The 24,506-nt window shown below is 41.4% G+C and overlaps 1 protein-coding gene across 3 annotated transcripts in view; it reads right to left on the bottom strand.

Moving 5' to 3' along the window:
- mdga2a (MAM domain containing glycosylphosphatidylinositol anchor 2a) overlaps positions 1-24,506 on the bottom strand; it is a 256,090-nt gene that overhangs the window by 167,280 nt on the left and 64,304 nt on the right. For all 3 annotated transcript variants that reach the window (XM_060933897.1, XM_060933898.1, XM_060933899.1), the window contains exon 3: positions 18,615-18,789. In XM_060933897.1, the coding sequence (XP_060789880.1) occupies positions 18,615-18,789 (175 nt within the window). The remainder of the gene's footprint in view (positions 1-18,614; positions 18,790-24,506) is intronic.

The following is a 24,506-nucleotide window of genomic DNA, read 5'->3' as shown; positions in this document are numbered from 1 at the left end:
TCTGCTGTATGTGCTGACAGACACCTGCGCACTCACTCACACTGTCTCTCATGCTTTCTTAACATCTCCACAAAATTAAGACATGCTTTTTTCGACATTAAATAATGGTGCAATTAGCAGTAAGCTGACATTACAGTATATTATGGGCATTCAGCAGATGCTCTTATCCAGAACGACATACAACATATCCAGAGTAGCCTGGAGAGCAGCTGAGGGTTAGGTGCCTTGCTCAAGGGCACTTCAGCCATTCCTGCTGAATCAAACCAGGGACCTTTTGGTCACATCTCATGTTTACCTGCTATACCTCAAGTGCCTTTGAATGTTTATTTGCTTCAATATGTGTGTGTGTATATATATATATATATATATATATATATATATATATATATATATATATAGCGGCACGGTGGTGTAGTGGTTAGCGCTGTCACCTCACAGCAAGAAGGTCCGGGTTTGAGCCCCGTGGCCGGCGAGGGCCTTTCTGTGTGGAGTTTGCATGTTCTCCCCGTGTCCGTGTGGGTCTCCTCCGGGTGCTCTGGTTTCCCCCACAGTCCAAAGACATGCAGGTTAGGTTAACTGGTGACTCTAAATTGACCGTAGGTGTGAATGTGAGTGTGAATGGTTGTCTGTGTCTATGTGTCAGCCCTGTGATGACCTGGCGACTTGTCCAGGGTGTACCCCGCCTTTCGCCCGTAGTCAGCTGGGATAGGCTCCAGCTTGCCTGCGACCCTGTAGAACAGGATAAAGCGGCTAGAGATAATGAGATGAGATATACATATATATATGTGAGTGTTTAGTCTATGTCTAGTTCTTATCTAGAGTGTTTATACTGTTTGTGTTGTTTATTTCAATTATTCTATTTTTATTTATGAGTGTTTAGTCTATGTCCAGTTCTTATCTAGAGTGTTTATACTGTTTGTATTGTTTATTTCAATTATTCTATTTTTTATTTATTGCATTGCCTGTTTGCACCGTGGGTCAGAGAGGACTGACTGTATCTGTGCTGTATGTCAAGCATGTATAGCATATTTGACAATAAAGTTCACTTGACTTGACAAACCTGCTTCTCTAACCATCAGCCATGGCTTCCCCCAACTGCAAACTTTAGTAAAATCACAGTGTGTGACCATTTAAACACACTCCTCCCCCAAATTTTGCGATCTGAAAGGGAAGCTCCTACAAATACCTATGCAATGAGGTTAGCTGCAAAAATAATTTTGTCTATGCCTTTCCATCATTAGCTATCCTTCCAAAACTACCCTACAGTAGTTTTTTTTTTAATGGCAAAAGAGGGTTTGTGGCAAATCTGGTCCATAGAGTCACTTAAGAACTGTTTTGCACCTGCAGTCCAAACACATTTAAAACGGTCATATTATGTCTAAACAAATGTGCTAGCTAAGAAAAAAAAAAGCGCTAGTTAAATAGGCCTATTGTATGCTTTTACTGACTGCCTTCAGAACTGTGAAATTACACACCGTGCTTTGCTTCTCCTCTCCATCATTCCTCTAGTACCACGGAAGGTGTTCATGCTTCGCAAAATACTGCTTTATTTCGGTTTCGCACTGGTTTGGTGAAACTTCCTTATGATCTGTGTATATAAAAATTTCAGGGTCAGAGCTCAAGATACAAATTAGTTTTTTTTAACATTATTCTCATTGCTTCACTAAACAGCAGTATCATATTAAAAGGCTGGTCTTTTTTTCTTAATCAGTTATACATCTTGCACTTTAATCACTGCATTTACTGTAGCATGAATCTGGTCGATGAGAGCATGTGTCCATGAGTGACCTTCTGTGTGGAGTTCGGAATATATAATAAGCTGAAACCTGATAGTAAGAACAAGAGTAATGACTCTTGTCATGAGCTTCCCATGGCAAAGTCAAATGCCACTGTGGATTGTGCCAGTGCTACTCTGATATATCTCACATATTTAGATCTTTTCAGCACCAGTCATTCTTTTGCAAAGGTGAGCAGATATTTTTGTTCTGACAGATGATACATAATTACAACTTCTAACATAGCTTGTCCTTTTGTTTCCCTGTAATATCTGATCCTAATCAACTTAAAAACAAATACTAAAATAAGTCATTGTTCTGTACACTAAATTGATCATTTAATTTTGGGGACAAAAAAATATAAAAAATAATGCTCATTTTGTGGATGTAGTTTCCTTACATCCACAAATCTGAACCCTAATATACTATTTAATGGTACATTAAATTACAAATTACATTTAAAATATACCATTTTAAAGTAATTTGGTGCTACAAAATACCCTTTTTTATCAAACTTTTAATAGCCCTTTTAATGTAATGGTTTTGCTGATCACAAAACTATTTTTGTGAAGTACAATGAATTGTGACTCAAGACATTAATTATTACAAAATGAATTTCACAATGCCAAATATTTGTAAATCTTATTTTAAATTTCATCAATTAATTTCATAAATTGACTGATTGCATTTTACAGAATGTATTTTATTAGGCATCCATCCATCCATCCATCTACACCAGCAGGCTCACAGGGGAAGCTGGAGCCAATTCCTGGTGACTTTGGGCAAGAGCCCGCCTGGGCAGGTTGCTGATCTATCCATTTCATATTCACACCTATGGGCAATTTAGAGTAGCCAGTTGACCTGTTGGAGGAAACTGGAGCACCTGGAGGAAACCCACACAGACACGAGGAGAACATGCAAACTCCTCACAGAAAGGCCCCATTTGGCTACAAGGTTCAAGCCCAGAACCTTCTTGCTGTGAGGGAACAGTGCTGACCACTGTACTACCATGTTGCCCCTCATTTTAAGATGCAAGACATTAATTTCATGAGTTACAAAATTCATGTCATAACATGACAAACTTTAGCTTGTGAGTAAAGACATTTATTTCACGGAAAGCCATATTATATGCAAAGTGAAGACCAAATCAGTGGTCACTAAGTGTGTTTAGTATGTTACAATGGACAGTGGCGCCAGCAGGATTATATTTCATAGTACACACAAAAACCACCTGCCCACATATAGGCTGCTTTTATCTATGTTCCAATGCATGCACACGATTACTCAACGAGCGAGTGAGAGATATAGAGAGATTGATTCAGGGTTTTTTTGCATGTTACTGATACACCACCACCATAAAACTCTGATTTCCCTAGTGTATACATTTCAAAGACCAACCAACAGACCTGAAAAACAACAGCCAGCTAAATAATAGGCTACAATATGCTAGATTTTTATAGACTATACTGAATATAGCCTAGAGGTACATGCATTAAAAGTCAGCAAAGCAAACAATTATGGATCTTTTCCCCCATGATCTTTCAATCTGAGAGCAGTATTTATTCACTTCAATTTACCCTTACGAAAATCTACCATGGTTTACTATGGTTTTACCATGGTTTTTATGTAGTAACCATGATTCTACCATGGTATCTCATGGTTATTCTAAGTACTATGAACCAACCATAGTATTACTATGGTTCATCCATGGTAGTAACCATGGATCTACTATGGTATTTCATGGTGATTCTAAGTACTATGAACCAACCATAGCATTACTGTGGTTTATCCATAGTACTGCAGTAGTTGTGGTAGCATCATAGTTGTATGTGTAATAGGTCATAGTAACTACGAAATTAGTTTAAAAGGGATAGTATGGTTTTTAAAAGGATGCACTAACTGTAGTATTACCATGCTTTCGTCCAACAGTCAATGCTGTAGAGAAGGACCTCGATTAACAGCCCAGATACATTAACATTTACTTAGAACCTAAAAATTTAAGTGAACATTGAGGTAAAGTGCACCATGGTTTTCATGGTTACCCAAAAAACCATGAAAACCATGAATAACTATAAACCATGGTAAAACCATGGTTAGTTTTCATAGTAAAACCATGGTTAATTTTCGTAAGGGTAGATTGTGCAATATTTTCCTCAAAACCTGCCCTCTCTCTCAAATAGCCCCTGCTCACACTCAGACTGCTTTTGTGCACTCACAGATTTCTGCACATGCTCAGATTTTGGTGAAACAATCCTATCAAAATTCACCAACCAACATAATGCAAGGTATGACACTGACCAGTTAAATTGTCACTGCCTCCTAAGTGTTGAGATTATCAACAATTCCTTGGCTTTTCATTTCTTTCACTTAAAATGCATTACACATCTACCAGATCATTAGGAATCCTATCAAAAAATTAAGATGTAAATCATGGTATCTACAAATTAAATACAAAACTTGTTTTATCTCAATGATATTTTAGTTTGTGCTACAAATCTTTATTTGCTCAAAAGTTAACTATAAAAGTCTGACGATAAATTAAACAACACAGACAGGGCTTGATATTAACAGTAGTCTGACTGGACGGGACAACTAAATGTTTGGTCCGGACAAGTCAAATCCACATTTGCTTGTCCAACGGGAAAAGTTGAATTATTCCCAACTCTCCTAGAAGTTCAGAGAGTCTCCCGCATATTGATATCGGCTCCCTGAGAGAGAGCGCGAACGCATGCTGATTGCTCTGTCTTGTTCAGTAGACCAATCAATTTTCTGTGTGGGCGGGCTTTACATCTTCTCTCCCAAACCGAAAGAGAGAGAGAGAGAGAGAGAGAGAGAGAGAGAGAGAGAGCACATCATGATTGCTCTGTGTTGTTCAGTAGACCAATCAGTTTTCTGTGTAGGTGGGCCTTACATCTTCTCTCCCGGACCGAGAGTCCATCAGTTCAGTGTATCCAGGAGCATCAGAGCGGAGTGCCCCAAAAAAACAAAATACAAAACCCACTTCACCTCAGACTACACGAAAGTCTCATTTGTCTAATAGGGGTAAAATAATGATGATGTTGCGCACTGTACTGTTTGTAACAATGACTTTAGGATTGCCCATGGCGAGGTAAACGATTATAAAAGACATGTTGAGGTGAGTTTAACAGTGTCATTTGTTCATGTGCAGATAATTTATACGAGTTGGCTAGCTGCTAAGGCTACATGATGAGGCCAAACTCCTTGAAGACTTGCTTAAAGTTGCAATAGAATATAAAATACGAGTTAATAATAGTAATAAGCAGTTTACATAAATAGTATAAGTAATCTACATATTTTGTCACATTTTATACATATAGGCCAATCTAATTCAGACAAGAGAAAATTACTCAGAGTATTACATATAACCATCCCAAACAATATAGTAATGATACTGTAGCAGCAGGGGCGTGGTCAAGCATTGGCTGTGATCGGCGAGAAGGCAGGTTGAACCAGCAGACTGGAGCCAATTCCCCCGAAACTCGCTCCCTGCACTCGTGTCTGTCCTTGTGTTTCTACTCTCCCTTCTCGTTCGGTGTCTGTGCTGCCATTAACCCCCTCTCTCTCTCTGCAGATGAACTCATCCATGCCCACCAGAACTGAGAGCGAGCCCAGGCAGGTCTGTAGGTGCGGACAGAAGGCGGGGAATCGGTGCTTCTGCAAGGAGGCAGGGCTGCTGATTCACATTTCCGATGCACCACAGGTTTCCCCTGATCGAGTGGGGGCATACAGGATAGTTGTGAGTATTCAAGGGGGTACACATCAAGCTTTGGTGGATTCGGGTTATAATCAGACCTCCATACATCAAACCCTGACTCAATGTGGGGCACTGGGAAATGCACATTTGGTGAAGGTTAAGTGTGTGCACAGTGATATACACAAATATTCACTAATGCCCATCACTGTTCACTTCTGGGGAGAAAAACATAGCGTGGAGGCAGCGGTTAGTCTGAGCCTCATTCACCCACTGATCCTGGGAACCGATTGGCTGGGGCTTAAAGGTCATAGGCAAGGGTTGGGGGTGGAATGTAGAATATCAACTTTATTTTCTAGAAGAATGACCCAAAAGTGAATTCAATCTTCCTGGTGTCTAATTTGCACCCTAAAATTGAATAAAACAGTTAAAATATACTGGTTTGTGCAAGTTCCGAAGATTTGTTTACATCTCACTTATGTGCACTTTTACAGCCAGGGGATAGTCGTCGTGACGTCATTCAAGGCAAACAGATTGGGAGCAGTTCTGTGTTTACTTGCGAACCGAGCACACGTGTACGGACTTTGGTCGTGAGAGGTTGTGTAAAATGTCTGAAAGCGATAGAGATTTTGAAGTAGGAAGTCTCCAAATTGAATATCGAGAGGTGAAACCATATACAGTATGTATGAACCTATGGCCGTTGCAAAGCAATCGGTGAATGTGGCTCACTGGTTTGACCGTGCGGCCTCAGAATCGGACAGCGGCTCAGCCAACTCTGATCGCGGTGACCCCGGACCTCAACAAGACTCGCGCCCAAACAATTTATCCTGGTAGTTATGATAAATTCTTACTTTCATCGTAATACTAAATAGGAGCCCTTTTGAAGAATAATTAAACCACACGGGCACACACATAATCCCTATAATATAATGTGGATTCGTTTATATTGCTAATACAATATATTGCTAATAGTAATACAGTGGTGCTTGAAAGTTTGTGAACCCTTTAGACTTTTCTATATTTCTGCATAAATATGACCCAAAATATCATCAGATTTTCACACAAGTCCTAAAAGTAGATAAAGAGAACCCAGTTAAACAAATGAGACACAAATATTATACTTGCTCGTTTATTTATTGAGGAAAATGATCCAATATTACACATCTGTGAGTGGCAAAAGTATGTGAACCTCTAGGATTAGCAGTTAATTTGAAGGTGAAATTAGTCAGGTGTTTTCAATCAATGGGATGACAATCAGGTGTGAGTGCGCACCCTGTTTTATTTAAAGAACAGGGATCTATCAAAGTCTGATCTTCACAACACATGTTTGTGGAAGTGTATCATGGCACGAACAAAGGAGATTTCTGAGGACCTCAGAAAAAGCGTTGTTGATGCTCATCAGGCTGGCAAAGCTAACAAAACCATCTCTAAAGGGTTTGGACTCCACCAATCCACAGTCAGACAGATTGTGTACAAATGGAGGAAATTCAAGACTGTTGTTACCCTCCCCAGGAGTGGTCGACCAACAAAGATCACTCGAAAAGCAAGGCGTGTAATAGTTGGCGAGATCACAAACGACCCCAGGGTAACTTCTAAGCAACTGAAGGCCTCTCTCACATTGGCTAATGTTAATGTTCATGAGTCCCCCATCAGGAGAACACTGAACAACAATGGTGTGCATGGCAGGGTTGCAAGGAGAAAGCCACTGCTCTCCAAAAAGAACATTGCTGCTCGTCTGCAGTTTGCTAAAGATCACGTGGACAAGCCAGAAGGCTATTGGAAAAATGTTTTGTGGACGGATGAGACCAAAATAGATCTTTTGGTTTAAATGTGGAGCGTTATGTTTGGAGAAAGGAAAACACTGCATTCCAGCGGAAGAACCTTATCCCATCTGTGAAACATGGTGGTGGTAGTATCATGGTTTGGGCCTGTTTTGCTGCATCTGGGCCAGGACGGCTTGCCATCATTGATGGAACAATGAATTCTGAATTATACCAGCGAATTCTGAAGGAAAATGTCAGGGCATCTGTCCATGAACTGAATCTCAAGAGAAGGTGTGTCATGCAACAAGACAACACCCTAAGCACACAAGTCATTCTACCAAAGAATGGTTAAAGAAGAATAAAGTTAATGTTTTGGAATGGCCAAGTCAAAGTCCTGACCTTAATCCAATCAAAATGTTGTGGAAGGACCTGAAGTGAGCAGTTCATGTGAGGAAACCCACCAACATCCCAGAGTTGAAGCTGTTCTGTATGGAGGAATGGGCTAAAATTCCTCCAAGCCAGTGTGCAGGACTGATCAACAGTTACCGGAAACATTTAGTTGCAGTTATTGCTGCACAAGGGGGTCACACCAGATACTGAAAGAAAAGGTTCACATACTTTTGCCACTCACAGATATGTAATATTGGATCATTTTCCTCAATAAATAAATGACCAAGTATAATATTTTTGTCTCATTTGTTTAACTGGGTTCTCTTTATCTACTTTTAGGGCTTGTGTGAAAATCTGATAATGTTTTAGGTCATATTTATGCAGAAATATAGAAAATTCTAAAGGGTTCACAAACTTTCAAGCACCACAAGCATTATACTATTTACAGCCTCCTCTAAGTGAGGAAATATCCTTTTTGTCTCATTTCCACAATGATTCTACAGGATCCCTCAGGATGCTTGACTTATCAATTGCAAGCAAAGGTAAAAATGTTTACCTCCAATCTTCTCCTTTTTGCCTGAGCGTTGCTGGTCTGTTTCTTCTTTGACTGCTTGATTTTGTGTTCGAATTTTGTCGGAACAGCATCAGGTTTGAGACTTCTCTGTCCAACGCTGACACCTAAACTCTCCAACAGATGGGGATTCTTCAAAAAGTGATGGGAGAACAGAGTGGCGTATTTACCCGGCTGCCAACCCTCTCGCTTCATGCACATAATCCACTCTCTCAGCCTCTTCTCCTCTTTCGGAAAAAGGTAAAAACTTCGTCCTGAACTGGTCCATTGTTACAGTTCATTGCACGACAATAAGGCATGGTTTTTCTTTGGAAATTCCCAAATGTATGTCTGCACTCAAGCCGAATGGCAATGCAAATAAACGGAAGTGGACTCAACTCAAGCGATTTGTTTGCCATGAATGACGTCATGCGCTGAGTGGTCACGAAAATCGCCAAGCAGAAATTTGCCACGATCCACGCTAACTTATTCTAACTTATTTTAATTATTACTTATTAACAATACTTCCTGGGACCAGAAGAAAATTACAGAGGGTTTCTTAACATATAAAGTTTCAAATGTGCATAAATTGAAAACCTTTGCCTATGACCTTTAAAACATTAATGAAACAGATAGTAGTGGGTGGGTCCTGCAGTAGTGTTACAAGGGGAATCCCACTGCAATATTACCTGTGAAGGCAGTCCCAGAGCCATCTACATCAGCACCATGTCATGATGACACAGAGCGTAGGGAGAGCCCCCCTCCTTCTCTGGGGAATCCCTTAGGGGACTTCCCATTGGAGCAGGCAAGTCTCTGAGACATGCTTTTGACCAAGTGAAAGTAATTGATGGCCAAATCCTCCAGCCTAAGTTGCAGTTTCCTTCCTGTACTTTTGTATTATTAAGGATAGGCTGTATCAAGTGACACAGGACACTCAAACTAAAGAAAAGTTGACACAGTTGTTGGTCCGGAAGAGCCATAGGGAACTTTTATTCCATGCGGCTCATCATAATCCTATGGCTGGGCACTTGGGTCAGGATAAACCACTAAATCATCTCATGGCCTGTTTCTATTGGCCAGGGATTCGCGCCAATGTCCGCATGTGGTGTGCAGCATGTTGCGAATGCCAGCTGGTAAATCCAGTGGCCACACCAGGTGGCAAGACCCTCTGTTGTTTGCAGTGTGCAAGGTCCCACAAGCCTCCACCGGGTTTTCCTCATTTGAATTGCTTGTATGGGCACAAGCCCCATGGTGTCTTAGACATCATCAGAGAAAATTGGGAGGAGGGACCTTCTCAAAGCAAAAATGAAATTCAATATGTTCTTGACCTGAGAGCAAAACTCCACACACGGAGTCACATAACCCAAGAGATGTCTGTGAAGATTCTCAATCATCCAGGTCATAGTAAACTGTGGGTGGTAGAAAAGGGCAACTGGACTTGCTTGAAGATTCTTGAAAACATTTCACCTCTCGTCCAAAAGGCTTCCTCAGTTCTGACAGAACTGAGGAAGCCTTTTGGACGAGAGGTGAAATGTTTTCAAGAATCTTCAAGCAAGTCCAGTTGCCCTTTTCTACCACCCACAGATAACCCAAGAGAATTTGCTACAGGCCCAAGAACGTCAAGCTTGCCTGTACAACAAAGGGGCATGACTAAAGGAATTTGCACTGGGAGATAAAGTCCTCATTTTACTGCCCACCTCAAGTTCAAAATTGCTCGCCAAGTGGCAAGGGCCCTTTGAGGTCATACGGCGAATTGGGGAGATCGACTATGAGGTCAAACAGCCACACAGGGGGGACACGTCAAATTTACTACCTCAATCTCCTGAAACTGTGGAGAGAGGAGGTTCCTGTGGCCCTGGTGATGGTAGTTCTGGAGAGAGTGGAGCTGGGACCGGAGGTAAGTCTAAAAAGCGCTGTCCAATTCACCCTGGTCCCCTGCAGAGACTACCTCTCACCATCCTAGAGAGCACAGGTCATTAGGTTGCAGGAGGAATTCTCAGATGTGTTCTCACCCCTCCCTGGTCGCACTGACCTCATAGAACACCATATTGAGACTCCTCCAAGGATGGTGGTGTGCAGCTGCCCATATCAGCTCCCAGAGCACAAGAAAAATGTGGTTCGGGATGAACTCCAGGCTATACTTAAGATGGGAGTAATTGAGGAGTCACATAGAGACTGGAGCAGCCCGGTGGCCTTGGTTCCCAAGACCGATGGGTCAGTCCAGTTCTGTGTAGACTACAGAAAAGTCAATGTGGTGTCTAAATTTGATGCATATCCAATGCCTCGCATTGATGACCTGCTCGATTGGTTAGGCACGGCTCGCTTTTACTCAACACTGGATTTAAAGGGATATTGGCAGATCCCCTTGACTCCATTATCCTGCAGGAAAATGGCCTTTTCCACTCCATTTGGTTTACAGCAATTTGTCACCCTTCCTTTTGGGTTGTTTGGGGCTCCAGTGACGTTTCAGGGTCTCATGGACCAAATTCTCCATCCCCACAATGCGTATGTGGTGGACTACTTAGATGATAATCATTTATAGTAATGATTGGGAGTGGCATTTACAGAATTTTAGGGTGGTTCTGAGGTCGCTGAGGCATGCTGGGCTCACAGCAACCCCTAAGAAATGTGCAACTGGATGGGTGGAAGTATGGTATCTGGGCTTCCACTTGGGTCATGGGCAGGTGCGTCCCCAAATTGATAAGACTGCAGTGATTGCAACCTGCCCGAGACCTAAGACCAAAAAGGGGGTGAGGCAGTTCCTGGGGCTGGCTGGCTATTATAGGTGGTTTGTGTCTAACTTTTCAGACATCACCAGCTTGTTGACTGACCTCACTAAAAAGGGGGCACCAGATCCGGTCGAGTGGATGGAGCTGTGCAAACGGGCTTTTGCTCAGGTAAATGTGGTTTTGTGTGGGGGCCCACTGTTGCATTCTCCTGACTTTTCTCTCCCTTTTGTTTTACAGACCTACTTGTCAGACAGAGGGCTGGGGGCCGTACTGTCCCAGGTGGTGGAGGGGGAGGAGTGTCTGGTGCTGTACATCAGCCGCAAGCTCTCCATGCAAGAGTCAAAGTACAGCACGGTAAAAAAGGAATGTCTATCCATCAAGTGGGTGGTCCTCACTCTCTGGTACTACCTGCTAGGATGCCCATTTACCCTCTGTTCCAACCATACCGCACTCCAGTGGCTCAAGAAAGATGACTGCATGAAAGATGCCAATGCGTGGATCACTTGTTGGTATCTGGCCCTTTAGCCCTTTAAATTTGAGATGGTCCACAGGCCGGGGGCACAGTTAGTGGTGGCGGATTACCTCTCCCGCCAGGGGAGGAGTCAGCTGCAGGCCGGACAGCTCCCCGGCTTGAATCGGGCGGTGGGGGGTATGTGGCAGTGGGGGCATGGTCGAGCATCAACTGTGAACGATGAGGAGGCAGGTTGAACCAGCAGGTAACATGTAATGAGGTGCACCTGTGTCAAATTACTGGCTGTCTATTAACCTGTTTCTCTGCGTGTTTTTCAGACAGCCAGGAACAAGAGAGAGAGCTGTGACACCCCGTCACGTGTGTGGAGTGTGTTTATGTGTCATTATAAGTCATTGAAAAGTGGCAAAATAAAAAGAACACACCTGTTCTGAAGCCTGCTTCCAGTTCCTCTGTTTCCCACGAGTTAAAGAGTTGTTACACATACCTTATGCTTTTATATCTTTTAGGGACCACATCATTTAGGGATTGTTGAAAATCACCATTTTTATAGTAATTATTCCAGAGGTACATCAATAAAGTTCCAACAAAATCAGTTCAAGCACCTCAGTGATCAGGCTGTGTTATTGTTTATGAAATTCCGGGGAAGCAGAGTACAGCGTGTGTGTGTGTGTTTAAATAACCATGTCATAATAGCTAATTATAGATTATTAGACTTTGAATTCATCAAAATTGGAGAAAGTGATCAAATACCTCAATAAAAATAAATATCTGTGGTGAATCTTCATTTCATTCGGACATTCATTGCATTTTTATTTTGTATGTTACACATTAACACATTATCGTTAAATATTTCAGGGGAATTTTACGGCAGTGCTGAACTCACGGTTTGTTTTCATTCACAACATCATTCTGTCACCCTTATCATGTTTAACTTTTCTTTCGGTTTCATTTCTTTAAATTAATTCATACTTCAAGTTTGACTGTATTAATCAAGATTCCACTTTATTTCTTCCAGAAGCTTTGAATTTGGTTGAGTCTAACTCTTAACACTGCAGATCAGGTAAAGGGCTATAACAACACACACACCATAATGGGGTATTGGATCATTTTTGTTTATTCTACCAAAGAATGGTTAAAGAAGAATAAAGTTAATGTTTTGGAATGGCCAAGTCAAAGTCCTGACCTTAATCCAATCGAAATGTTGTGGAAGGACCTGAAGCGAGCAGTTCATGTGAGGAAACCCACCAACATCCCAGAGTTGAAGTTGTTCTGTATGCAGGAATGGGCTAAACTTCCTCCAAGTCAGTGTGCAGGACTGATCAACAGTTACTGGAAACGTTTAGTTGCAGTTATTGCTGCACAAGGGGGTCACACCAGATACTGAAAGCAAAGCTTCACATACTTTTGCCACTCATGATACACTTCCACAAATATGTGTTGTGAAGATCAGACTTTGATAGATCCCTGTTCTTTAAATAAAACAGGGTGCCCACTCACACCTGATTGTCATCCCATTGATTGAAAACACCTGACTCTAATTTCACCTTCAAATTAACTGCTAATCCTAGAGATTCACATTTGCCACTCACAGGTATGTAATATTGGATCATTTTCCTGAATAAATAAATGATCAAGTATAATATTTTTGTCTCATTTTTTTAACTGGGTTCTCTTTATCTATTTTTAGGACTTGTGTGAAAATCTGATGATGTTTAAGGTCATATTTATGCAGAAATATAGAAAATTCTAAAGGGTTCACAAACTTTCAAGCACCACTGTGTGTATTTAGGTCATAGATGACCAATTTGAATGTGCAAACAAATACAAATTTGCACTTACTTTTGCCTTTTATGGTTGTTCTGATTGATATATAATTACTGATAAACTATTAATAAGGCAAATTCTGTTTTGAATGCATGCCTTTTTGTACTTGGCAAGCCCTAATTCATTGGGGTGTAGTGTTTTCAGAGGGTAAAGAATTTCTATAATGTTGTGTTGTTGCTGTTTTTGCTGTTAAGTCATCGAAAATCAAAACAATGAAAACATTTTCACTAGAATATATAATTGAATGTGCTAATTTCAATCAAATATAATTAAGGCAAAACATTTGGTAAATCCCTAATCCATATTCGTTCTTTTTATCCTTTTTGTTTTTCCTCTTTGTAGCTTACTCAGTAACAAACCTTTGACTTCAGTTAGGTTCACTTTTCTGCAGCTGAATAGTTTAATACTGAGTACCTAATGTGGGCAAGAGGAAACAATAATAATCTTGCCTCACAGATTTAGCAGATTATATTTCTCTCAGAATGATGTCATAGATGGATTCAGAGCACAGTAGACAGCATGTTGCACAGTAGCTCATGTTTAGGCATCATACTAAGCATGGATTAGTGGGTGGTGCAGTGGTTCACACTGTCACTTCACAGCAAGAAGGTTCTGGGTTTGAACCCCATGGCGGACGGAGGCCTTTCTGTGTGGAATTTGCATGTTCTCCCTGTGTCTGCGTGGGTTTCCTTTGGGTGCTCTGATTTCCCCCACCGTTCAAAGTCATGCAGGTTAGGTAAAATACCCAGCCACTGGGGTTGTACAAGCCAGTGCATACTTTGCACCGGTCCCAAGCCCAGATAGATTGGGGAGGGTTGCATCAGGAAGGGCATCTGGTGTAAAACCTATGCCAAATCAACAGATCCACTATAGCGACCCCTAACGGGAGCAGCCAAAAGAAAAATAAGACTAAGCATGGATTAGTGAGACAAGCTTTATGTCTAATGATTAATATCAGTGGGCGGCATGGTGGTGTAGTGGTTAGCGCTGTCGCCTCACAGCAAGAAGGTCTGGGTTCGAGCCCCGTGGCCAGCGAGGGCCTTTCTGTGTGGAGTTTGCATGTTCTGCCCGTGTCCACGTGGGTTTCCTCTGGGTGCTCCGGTTTCCCCCACAGTCCAAAGACATGCAGGTTAGGTTAACTGGTGACTCTAAATTGACCGTAGGTGTGAATGTGAGTGTGAATGGTTGTCTGTGTTAGAGGTCTGCGCGGGTCAGATTTTTCAGTCCCGCTCCCGCCCACGCCCGCATTGTGCAGTCCCACTCCCGCCTGCGCCCGCAAAGAATTATGATTTTTCAGTCCCGCTCCCGCCCGCGCCCACAAAGAATTATGATTTTCAGTCCCGCTCCCGCCCGCGCCTGCCATATTTTGTCCCACTCCCGCCCGCAAATCCCGCATGATGCAAACGTTCGCGTTATTTCTCAGGAAAATTCTTGTCTTGACACAGTGTGATGGTGCCCCGCCCCCTACTTTGAGTGGATTTGAGCATAAATATCTACAGCTCACGTTCACATTTGTTATTATTTACCTTGTTTCTGAATTCAGCATGTAGTGTCTCTAATAATAATAATTAGTGCTGTCAAGCGATTAAAATTAATCACGAATCGCACATTTTTGTCACATGAGAAACCATTGTAATTCTCTGATCAGCATAAAAAAGTGAATGGGCTTGCTTTGTACCATGAGTGAAGTGATTTACTGCTTGAGTTAGTCTACAACTCTAATCAGAGAGACAGGTTACACAGTGACGGTAGGCTTGACTCAATGCTATCCCAGAAATCCTTCCTGTAATATGCAAATTTGGCCACCTCTGATTGGACAGCCAAATTTGCATATTACAGGAAGGATTTCTGGGATAGCATTGAGTCAAGCCTACCGTCACTGTGTAACCTGTTTAAAACACATTTTTAGTTAGCGGGACTGCAGCTTATCACCGCTCCCACCCGCGCCTGCATATGTGCATTCCAGCTCCCGCCCGCGCCTGCATATGTGCACTTCCGGTCGTGCCCGCAATGAGCTTTCAAAATTTGTCCCGTGCCGCACTGCTTTGCGGCGGGTCCCACGGGACTCCCGTGGGAGTGCAGGGCTCTAGTCTGTGTCTATGTGTCAGCCCGGTGATGACCTGGTGACTTGTCCAGGGTGTACCCCGCCTTTCGCCCGTAGTCAGCTGGGATAGGCTCCAGCTTGCCTGCGACCCTGTAGAACAGGATAAAGCAGCTAGAAATAATGAGATGAGATTAATATCAGTTACCATTAGGCCTGTTTTCAGGTTTGATACAGTCATTAAAATGTTATCTACAGTTTCACTGTAGTAGAACGATGATACCATTCTGTAGGAAAACTATTTCTTAGTTCCTACTCTATACTGTTAGGCTTTGGTATCCCGTATGGTGGTGGTTTTCAAACGATAATGTCTACACTCTGCATTTCCAGAAGCTTTTGCTCCGGGTTTCGATTCTTGAAGTTTAATTTGATAACAATATACCTATCTTCCATGCTGCTTTCTGGCTCTGAATCATTTCACATTTCCACAATTCAATACTGCACTTAAACAGAGAACAGGCTCATGAAAAACAAAACAAAACACACATTTACAATTAAAACTCACAATTAAAAACTTTTAATTTCCAATGGCAAGACACTTTAACAGCAATGGACATACACTTGTGGCCTTGCTTCTCAATTGTGTGTGAATATTATAAGGGTGTAAGGTGACCCGTACAGCAGTGGTTCTCAACTAGTTTTGTTTCAGGACCCAATTTTATGTTGGACCCAACACTACACTAAAGTTGTACACACACGAATTATAAGGAAATCTTGGGGACTATCCCAATTACTCACCCTCATACCCTTGATCACTTGAATACTATGGGTGTGCCCCTCAACAATGTCAGTAAATTTAACAAAACCATTAATGGCTTAGAAAACCATTAACTGCATCGCTGTTAAAGCTATTCCGCTCCCACTGCCACTTTCTAAAACCCAGTGAATGTTGGTAACCTACTAACAATGGGCTCTGACCATCTTCTTGTCATCATTTCCATCTTTTCACCATTAAGAAATAATGAGGAAGCACAAATACTCTGAACTTTGCAGTGTCTCCCACCAGCCAATTGGATGTCTGAGCCATTGCATACTCTTTGTACTCAAACTTGTTAACCAGAGTTTTGAGCTTAACCTTATTTACAGTCATGTGAAAAAATAAGTACATTCCATGGAAATTGTAGACTTTTCTCAAAATATTTAAACAGGCAAACATTTTACTCTCTTTGATACAGTGCCTACAGATAAAGGTAATATACTCCAAGAAACGACACATAAAATTGACATTTTGTAGTCATTTTCATAATTAAATTTTTTTAAAAATCAGTCAAAAAGTAATGACACCCTGAAAAAAAGTAAGTATACCCTTATATTTATCACAAGTTCAACTCCATAAAATTAGAATCAGGTGTTCCATATAAGGTGCCATTGATTAGAACCTCCTGCAGGTGGAGCTGCAGGTAGAACCCGTCTTATTTAAACCTGATATCTAGGGTCTGGTATTCTCTTTGCTATTTAAGTGTGTGGTGTCATCATGTCAAGATCTAAAGAGCTCTCTAAGGAACTCAGAAAGAAGGTTGTGGATGCTTATGAAACTGGTGAGGGATTTTAAAAGATCTCTAAATTATTAGAAATAAATCATTCCACTGTAAGGAAAATCATCTACAAGTAGCACAGATTTCAAACAACTGTCAATTTGTCCAGGACTGGCCTCCCCAGCAAATTCAGCCCAGAAGCACAACATATGATGCTAAAAGAAGTCTCAAAGAACTCCAAAATGTAATCATGGATCTGCAGGTAACTCTTGCAACTGCTGGAGTGAAAGTGCATACATCTACAATTGGAAAGAGATTGGACAAATTTAACCTGCATGGGAGGCGTGCCAGGAAAAAGCCTTTGCTGTCCAAAAGGAAAGTTAAAACAAGACTGCAGTTTGCCAATGAACATATAGGCAAAGATCAGGCCTTTTAGAATAACGTGCTCTGGACTGATGAATCAAAGGTAGAGTTGTTTGGCCACAGTAGGAGTACACATGTGGCACAGAGCAAAGATGGCTTTTCAGGAGAAGAACCTCATACCAACTGTGAAGTATGGTTGTGGAAATGTTATGGTTTAGGGTTGTTTGCTGCCTCAGGGACTGGGAAGCTTGCATTCATTGATTCAACTATGAATTCTGAATCATATCAAAGAGTGCTTGAAGATGATGTGAGGCCATTTGTTCAAAAGTTGAAGGTGAACCAGAGGTGGATTTTTCAATAAGATAATGATCCTAAGCACACTACTAGCAAATCCAACAAGGAATGGCTCAAAAAGAAGAAATGGAGGGTTATGGAATGGCCTCATCAAAGCCCAGACTTGAACCCCACTGAAATGTTCTGGGGAGATTTGAAAAGAGCAGTACATGCAAGAAAACCCTCAAACAGCTTGCAACTGAAGGAATTTTGCATGAAAGAGTGGTCAAAAGTTTCAGCAAGCTGATGTCAGGAAGTTTTAGTGGACAATTATACAAAACGCCTACAATAAGTTATTTCTGTTAAAGAGGGCAATACTAGCTTCTGAAGCCAAGGGTGTACTTACTTTCTCCACAGAAGAATATTACATCTATTGATATTTTTGTTGAATAAATGATTGAAGGAGCTTATTTTCCTTGTTGTTCAAGTATATCACCTTTATCTGTAAGCACTGTCTCAAAAGGGTGAAATGTTTGCTTGTTTAAATATGTTGAGAAGTCTACAATTTCCATGGGATGTACTTTATTTTTTTTCACATGACTGTTTATTTTAGCCCCTTCTAGCTTTTGCCCCCGATCTGCCCATCCAACCCTTGTTTAAATAATTTTACCTCTTCGTCTTGCATGCAGTAGCCTTTTTTCATGTTTCCGAATTTTAGACTGCTAAAATATCATTTAGCTTCAGTAAAGAACCTGCTGATATATTCTACCCTGTTTTGACATGACCTTTGCAGTACTATTGCAGAAATGAATGTAGAAAGTTTAATCAACTCTTTCAAAATTTAAGAACACAACAGAAAAAAGTATATAAAAAAGTAAAAAAAGAAATATTTATTTTCCCAAGTGCAGTCAATCAGCCATAATGTATGTGGTGTCCAAACTTCGCTTATTGAGTTTTGAACTGGAGCTATGAGATGTGTATGTAATATGCAAGGAAAGCTTATATCTCATTGTTTAGCATCATACAAAATGCATGTACTAATTATATATTTGACTCATATGGGGGAAGGAGAGATTGTAAAAACAGTTTGCTCTGTATGTGTGTGTGTGTGTGTGTGTGTGTGTGTGTGTGTGTGTGTGCACGCATGTATATGTTTGTTCCTGGCTTACAGGTAGATGGTAACTCACAATAGACGTCCACTCGAATGGACTTAATGGCAGGGGCGCCAAGGCCGTTCTCTGCCTTGCAGTAGTAGCGACCACCATGGTGCCTCTGGATGTGAGTAATGCGCAGAGTTTCATTGAACACGCTGGACTCATGAAAACGATCAGAAGCACTGCCCACTGTCTTGGTCCATCGTATCTGCAAAAAAGTTGAAAACACAAAAACACACACCCTTCATGTTCTAAAATGAACTGAACTGAAACAAGTATATCATATATGGAACATATTATAATGAGAAAATACTCCATTTAGTTTAGTTTTAGCCCCGTGTGTGTGTGTGTGTGTGTGTAATGGACTCTGGAGGTAGGTGAATGTTGATGGAACTTTGGGTTTCTTTCATTTTTCTCTTATTTATCTACCATGAGCACTATTCAGTGTGCTTCACATACATTTCAAACAAAAATCAACAGTCCAAACAGTTCACTGCTCATCTGACATTCAAGTTCAAACTCAAGTGTGTGTGTGTTTTTATTTATTAGCTTTGCCATATCAAGATCTATACATGTACATACATTATGGCTGGGAAACCATTACAGCTTGCACCAATTACAGTGGCCCCATTGTACTGAATCTGCATGTCTTTGAACTGTGGGGGAATCTGGAGCACCCAGAGGAACCCCATGCAGACATGGGGAGAACATGCAAACTCCACACAGAAAGGCCCCCATTGGCTACGAGGTTTGAACCCGGAACCTTCTTGCTGTGAGGCAATAGTGATAACCACTACACCACCATGCCGCCTGTGTGTGTACTTGAAGGTTTGTTGTAGACAAAAATAAACTACATTTCACGGCACAATAAGTAGTCTTATTAACAGTGTTTGTTAAACACTGATACAGGTGAGAAACATCCAGCAACCATTTTGAAAACAGGAACTATATAGGCAACACTAATTGACACTAAAGGCATATCACCTGGAAGTGAAACCAGCATACTGTAATGTTCCAAGGGCTCAGACACATTCTTGTGAATATGCATGCTCTGTCTACATGCTGATTGTATGTCTGCAAGTGGGAAAATCTTAGCATAGTTGTGACTTTGTTCTAGCTACTGTCCCCAAAAAATTTTTTCTTCTTTTAGGGTTTCTCAATGAGTATAACTTGTTAGATTGGATTCTTCTATTCCTTGAGGAAATGTTTTCTTCTTTTCTCTCAGGAGACGTAACAGATGCTTTTGACAAAAGTCACCGTGAAAACCCAAACTTCTAATTTATTGATGTTTCCAATTTCAGTACATCTCTGTTTGTTTTGGATATGAGCAGAAAAATTATTTCCAGTGTACAGAACAGCATATAGAATAAGTTGAGAGGGAGAAAAAAAAGAGCATGCTCACTGTGAACACTCAATCAGCCAGCCATCCAGTTAACTTGAGCAAATTGCCTATTCAGTTGCTTGGCCTTGTAAGCCCTGAGTGATGCTTCCTGTGTAGGTGACCTACATTCTAACAAACCCCCCTCTTCATCTTGTACAAAAAAGCAAGCCTAACTAAAACTCTCAGCTCTGGCAGGGTGGATTGGGTAGCAAACCACCACATTGCACCTCACTCCAGACAACCATTAACATCCATTTTAATGAGGAATTAGCAGCAATTCAGCTTCTGAATATAAAAATAGGGCAGATTCACCTCTGTGTGGTGCACAGTCTCCTTTCTGGAATTAAGAAACTTTGAGGCATAACTCCATTTTATGCCTTGCTAAGGAACAAAGAGCAGGTGGATCTGTTTACACACTTATTGGGTGTTGGTTAGAAATAACAATGCATTCAAATTAATCTGAACCTTTCATGCTTGTGTGTGTCTTGATCAACTAAAGTTGAAATAAAGATTCTTAAATGCCAGAATCCACAATCTATTAGCGGTTTATGCAGTTATGTTTCAGTGCATTTATGGATGGGAATAAGAAATATACATATGAGATATATGTCCAACATTAGTCTTCACAGCAGGTGACAAGTTGGCAGCATAATCGCAGAGCCAAAGCTAACGCTAAGGCTCGCCCACAGGAGCACCACTCTTCTCCACTTCAAGTGTCAAACAGGTTTGCTCTCCCCAGTGAAGCACCCGCTGAGAAACATGAATGAGCTCTAGTTATAGGAATCTCTTATCTTACGGCACATGAAATTAGCTAGGCCTTTGGGGTACCAGCAGCACTAGTTAGATATATACCAGGAACCAGGGCACTGGACTCTAACAATCTTAGGGTCATAGGCATAGGTTTTCAAAGATAGTAGCTAATTATAAACACCTTCATCTGTCATAGGTTACTAAGTGTAACATTGTAGAGGTGTGTAAATTAGTGAAGGTGATGTCCGATGCCATAATATCCTCTGGCCCCATCCCAATGCAGCATGGCGATGTAGCTTACAGCAGGTTATGATCACTGAACTGCTGAATGTCCAGGCAGTGCTCTGAAAACAGTGTGGGCTTTATAGGATATTGGAGTAGTTTTGAGGGAAAGGCTGGCCTGTTAGAATGGGACAGTATCCACTCCACTTGGGAAGGTGCTCCTCTCATTTCTTGCAGTATAGCTCATAGAACAGGCCTAGTTAATCTGTGATAATCCAGAGCCAAGGCCAGGGAGGAGAAGAGCATTAGTCAGCCCTCAGGTTCCACCATACTGAGACTGTGTCTGTTCCCCAATCTATATTAAAATGTAGAAATACTCAAAAAGTTAGTTCTAGTAATGTGGGCGGCATGGTGGTGTAGTGGTTAGCACGGTTGCCTCACAGCAAGAAACTTCTGGGTTCGAACCAAGTGGCCGGCAAGGGCCTTCCTGTGTGGAGTTTGCATGTTCTCCCTGTGTCTGCGTGGGTTTCCTCTGGGTGCTTTGGTTTCCCCCACAATCCAAGACATGCAGGTTAGGTTAATACGGGATGGCCTTGGGCTGAGGTGCCCTTGAGCGAGGCACCCCACTCCCTGGGTGCTGTTAGCATGGCTGCCCACTGCTCTGGGTATGTGCTCATTATGCATGTGGGTGTTCACTGCTTCAGATGGGTTAAATGCAGAGAGGAAATTTCACAAGTGTGTGATGAATAAAGTTGTGCTTTCTTCTTTAATTAACATAAAATTAGATCATACTGAATGTTCATCCAGCACCTTTGATCTAAAGCTGGGATTGTTAATTATTAGATCTCTTGCGTATAAAGCATTTATTGTTGATGATTTTTTTAAAATCTCGTTTTTCAGGGCCTGGTAGAACCATCAAGAAAAATGAAAAGCGGCCCAATGCAAAAGCATACAGTTGCACTGCAAAAGATAAATGCCAAAAAAAAAAATTTAAAAAACAGGGACAGTTAGACAACAAGCAAGACATGGTTCATAAGGTGGTCATGGCAAGCTGGAAGACCTACACTGAGCCCTACTGGGGAAAAAATAAAATAAAACAGCATCTGGATGGGTGTGCCGTTTGCCCGCAGTTTAAGGGTCCAGACCCTGTAGGCTAAGGCTCACAGGTCACCATGTCCCAGCCAGGTATGAACTACAATCAATACCATGACCACCAGACGAAACAGAAATGTGAACACAAAAAAAGATGTTTTAAAAATCCTGATCCAGGAGGTATGCATTTGCTGTTGACTTGAATACGTCCACATCTGGAGTGGTGGGGAATACAGTTGCTAGGAGTAATTCCACAAACAGCTGGTCCTGGGAATGTAGGATGAGAGATGGAGATTTGTATGTGATCTTGGAATACTCACAGCAAAGGGTTGACCACTCGTGGAGGATCTAGTAGTTCTTATACTAGGTGCCTTCCTGGGAAGAATGTTGGACAATTCAATGGATGGCTGCAGAAACAGGTGACAGTAGAAAACACAAAGCGAGGCAACATTGCTTCTATGAGCTAGTGGTACAATGCCATCTTTCAAAGGAGAAGCATATTCCATGAGAGGGCAGATGTAGGCCTTATACATGGTAATGCATGCTTTCTGAGGGAGAAGGTCACTAGTTCGTCCCAGGATGTAAAGGCGCTTTGCTGTCTTCTTTGCAATGCCAGTGATGTGCGAAGCCCAAGATAGGGTGCTGGTAATGGTGAGACCCAAGAGATTTATGTTGTTTGTAGCAACCAACTCATTGTTCATGAAGAAGAGTGGTGGGTGACTCTGGGTTCTCTTTCTGCTGATGATCATCTCCTCAGTTTTGCTGGCATTAAAGGTGACACACCAGCTATCTGCCCAAGAATCGATCTTATGCAGATCACATTGGAGGCTTCCAGCACAGAGAGTTGTCACATGAGTTCTTGATTACAATGTGAAGCGTTGAGTCATCAGCAAATAGATGTAGATCGTCCTTTAAGTGAGAAGCCAGATCATCTATGAACATCAAGAATAGCACAGGGCCGAGTATACTCCCCTGGGGGACTCCAACAGATATAGGCCTTGGTGAAGAAGTAGCTCCATCCAGAACAACAGACTGCTCTCTATCAGATAGAAAGGATGAAATCCAGCCGTACAGGTTACCTTGGATGCCAAAAGATGCAAGTTTAGTCATGAGACCTTTGTGCCATACATGGTCGAAAGCCTTCCTGATGTCAAGGGCTATAACACGGATTTCTTTCTGGTAGTCAAGTGCATTGTTCCACCATTGAGTGATGTAGGAGAGCATGTCCATGGTTGATCTCTTCTCTCGAAATCCACATTGATTATTGCATAGGAGCTGATGCTTGCTAAGGTGACTGCGGATATTGTCACAAATGAGGCTTTTCATAACTTTAGATATTATAGGCAGCAGGGATATTGGCCTGTAGTTAGATGGATCTTGTTTACTCCCATTTTTTGATATAGCAATCACATGAGCAGATTTCCAATCAGATGGAACATGCATGGTGTCAAAAGACATACGGAATAGCTTAGTAAGAATTGGAGCAAGCTCGGGTGCACAATACTTGAGTACAGTTGAAGAAATTCCATCAGGGCCGTTAGCTTTGGATGTATCCAGGCTGAGAAGTTTCTTAAGAACTTCCTTAGGCTGAAATTTCACAGTGGAGAGGACTGCACTGGTTTTTGAATGTAGATTGAGAGGACTTTTCCCACCATCATCAAGCTGAGCATTAGAAGTAATATCTTGTTCAACAGCTCTGCCTTATCATTGGCCTTGTTGTAAATTTGACTATTGTGTTTGAGAGGGGGAATAGCTGATGTTTTGTTGCTATCAGTCACAGATTTCACAAGTTTCCACCACTGTTTGTTGTCTGAACTCTTCAGCTCTTGCTCTAGTTGGGTTATAACTCTAGCTGCAGTTATTACTGATCAAGGGTTTAATGTACTATATTTAAGAGAAATGTGGACCAAACCAAATGTGTATGTAGCTTTAAATGAAACTAGTCCTTTTGGATACAGTTATATACAACAACTTAGTTTAACTGGCAGAGGAACTATTGCAGTTATTTATAATTGTAATATAGGCATGCAGATAACATTACTAGGATAGCCTTCTTTTGTCTCAGAAATATTGCTAAATAAGAAATATAAGTTCACTACATGATGCAGAAAAACTAGTTCATGCTTTTGTTACCTCTAGATTTGATTACTGTAATACCTTACTGTCTGGATTGTTCTAGTACAGTGTTTCTCAACTAGTGGGTCGTGAACCAAAAGTGGGTTCACTGCTGGGAAGAAAAAAAAATGTTGCTAAATGTAAATGATAAAACATGGGAAAAAAACCTATGAAAATACAGCAAATTGTTTCAAATAGGGGAAGAATAATAAAGAAATGCTCCTCTTAGCTGTTGTTATAGCCTAGCCAATGAAAAATTCAGTCATGTCATGTTGTGTGTCCAGTCAAATGCTGTCAATTTTGGTGCTAAATCACTTGTAAACAGTTGTTGCTAACATTGATAAATGAGGTGAAATTCACTCCTC

The sequence above is a fragment of the Neoarius graeffei genome, chromosome 11 (genome assembly GCF_027579695.1).
Source record: "Neoarius graeffei isolate fNeoGra1 chromosome 11, fNeoGra1.pri, whole genome shotgun sequence".
NCBI lineage: Eukaryota > Metazoa > Chordata > Actinopteri > Siluriformes > Ariidae > Neoarius > Neoarius graeffei.
Note: the sequence above shows the minus strand (reverse complement) of the source record. Positions and strands in the feature narration are given on the sequence as shown.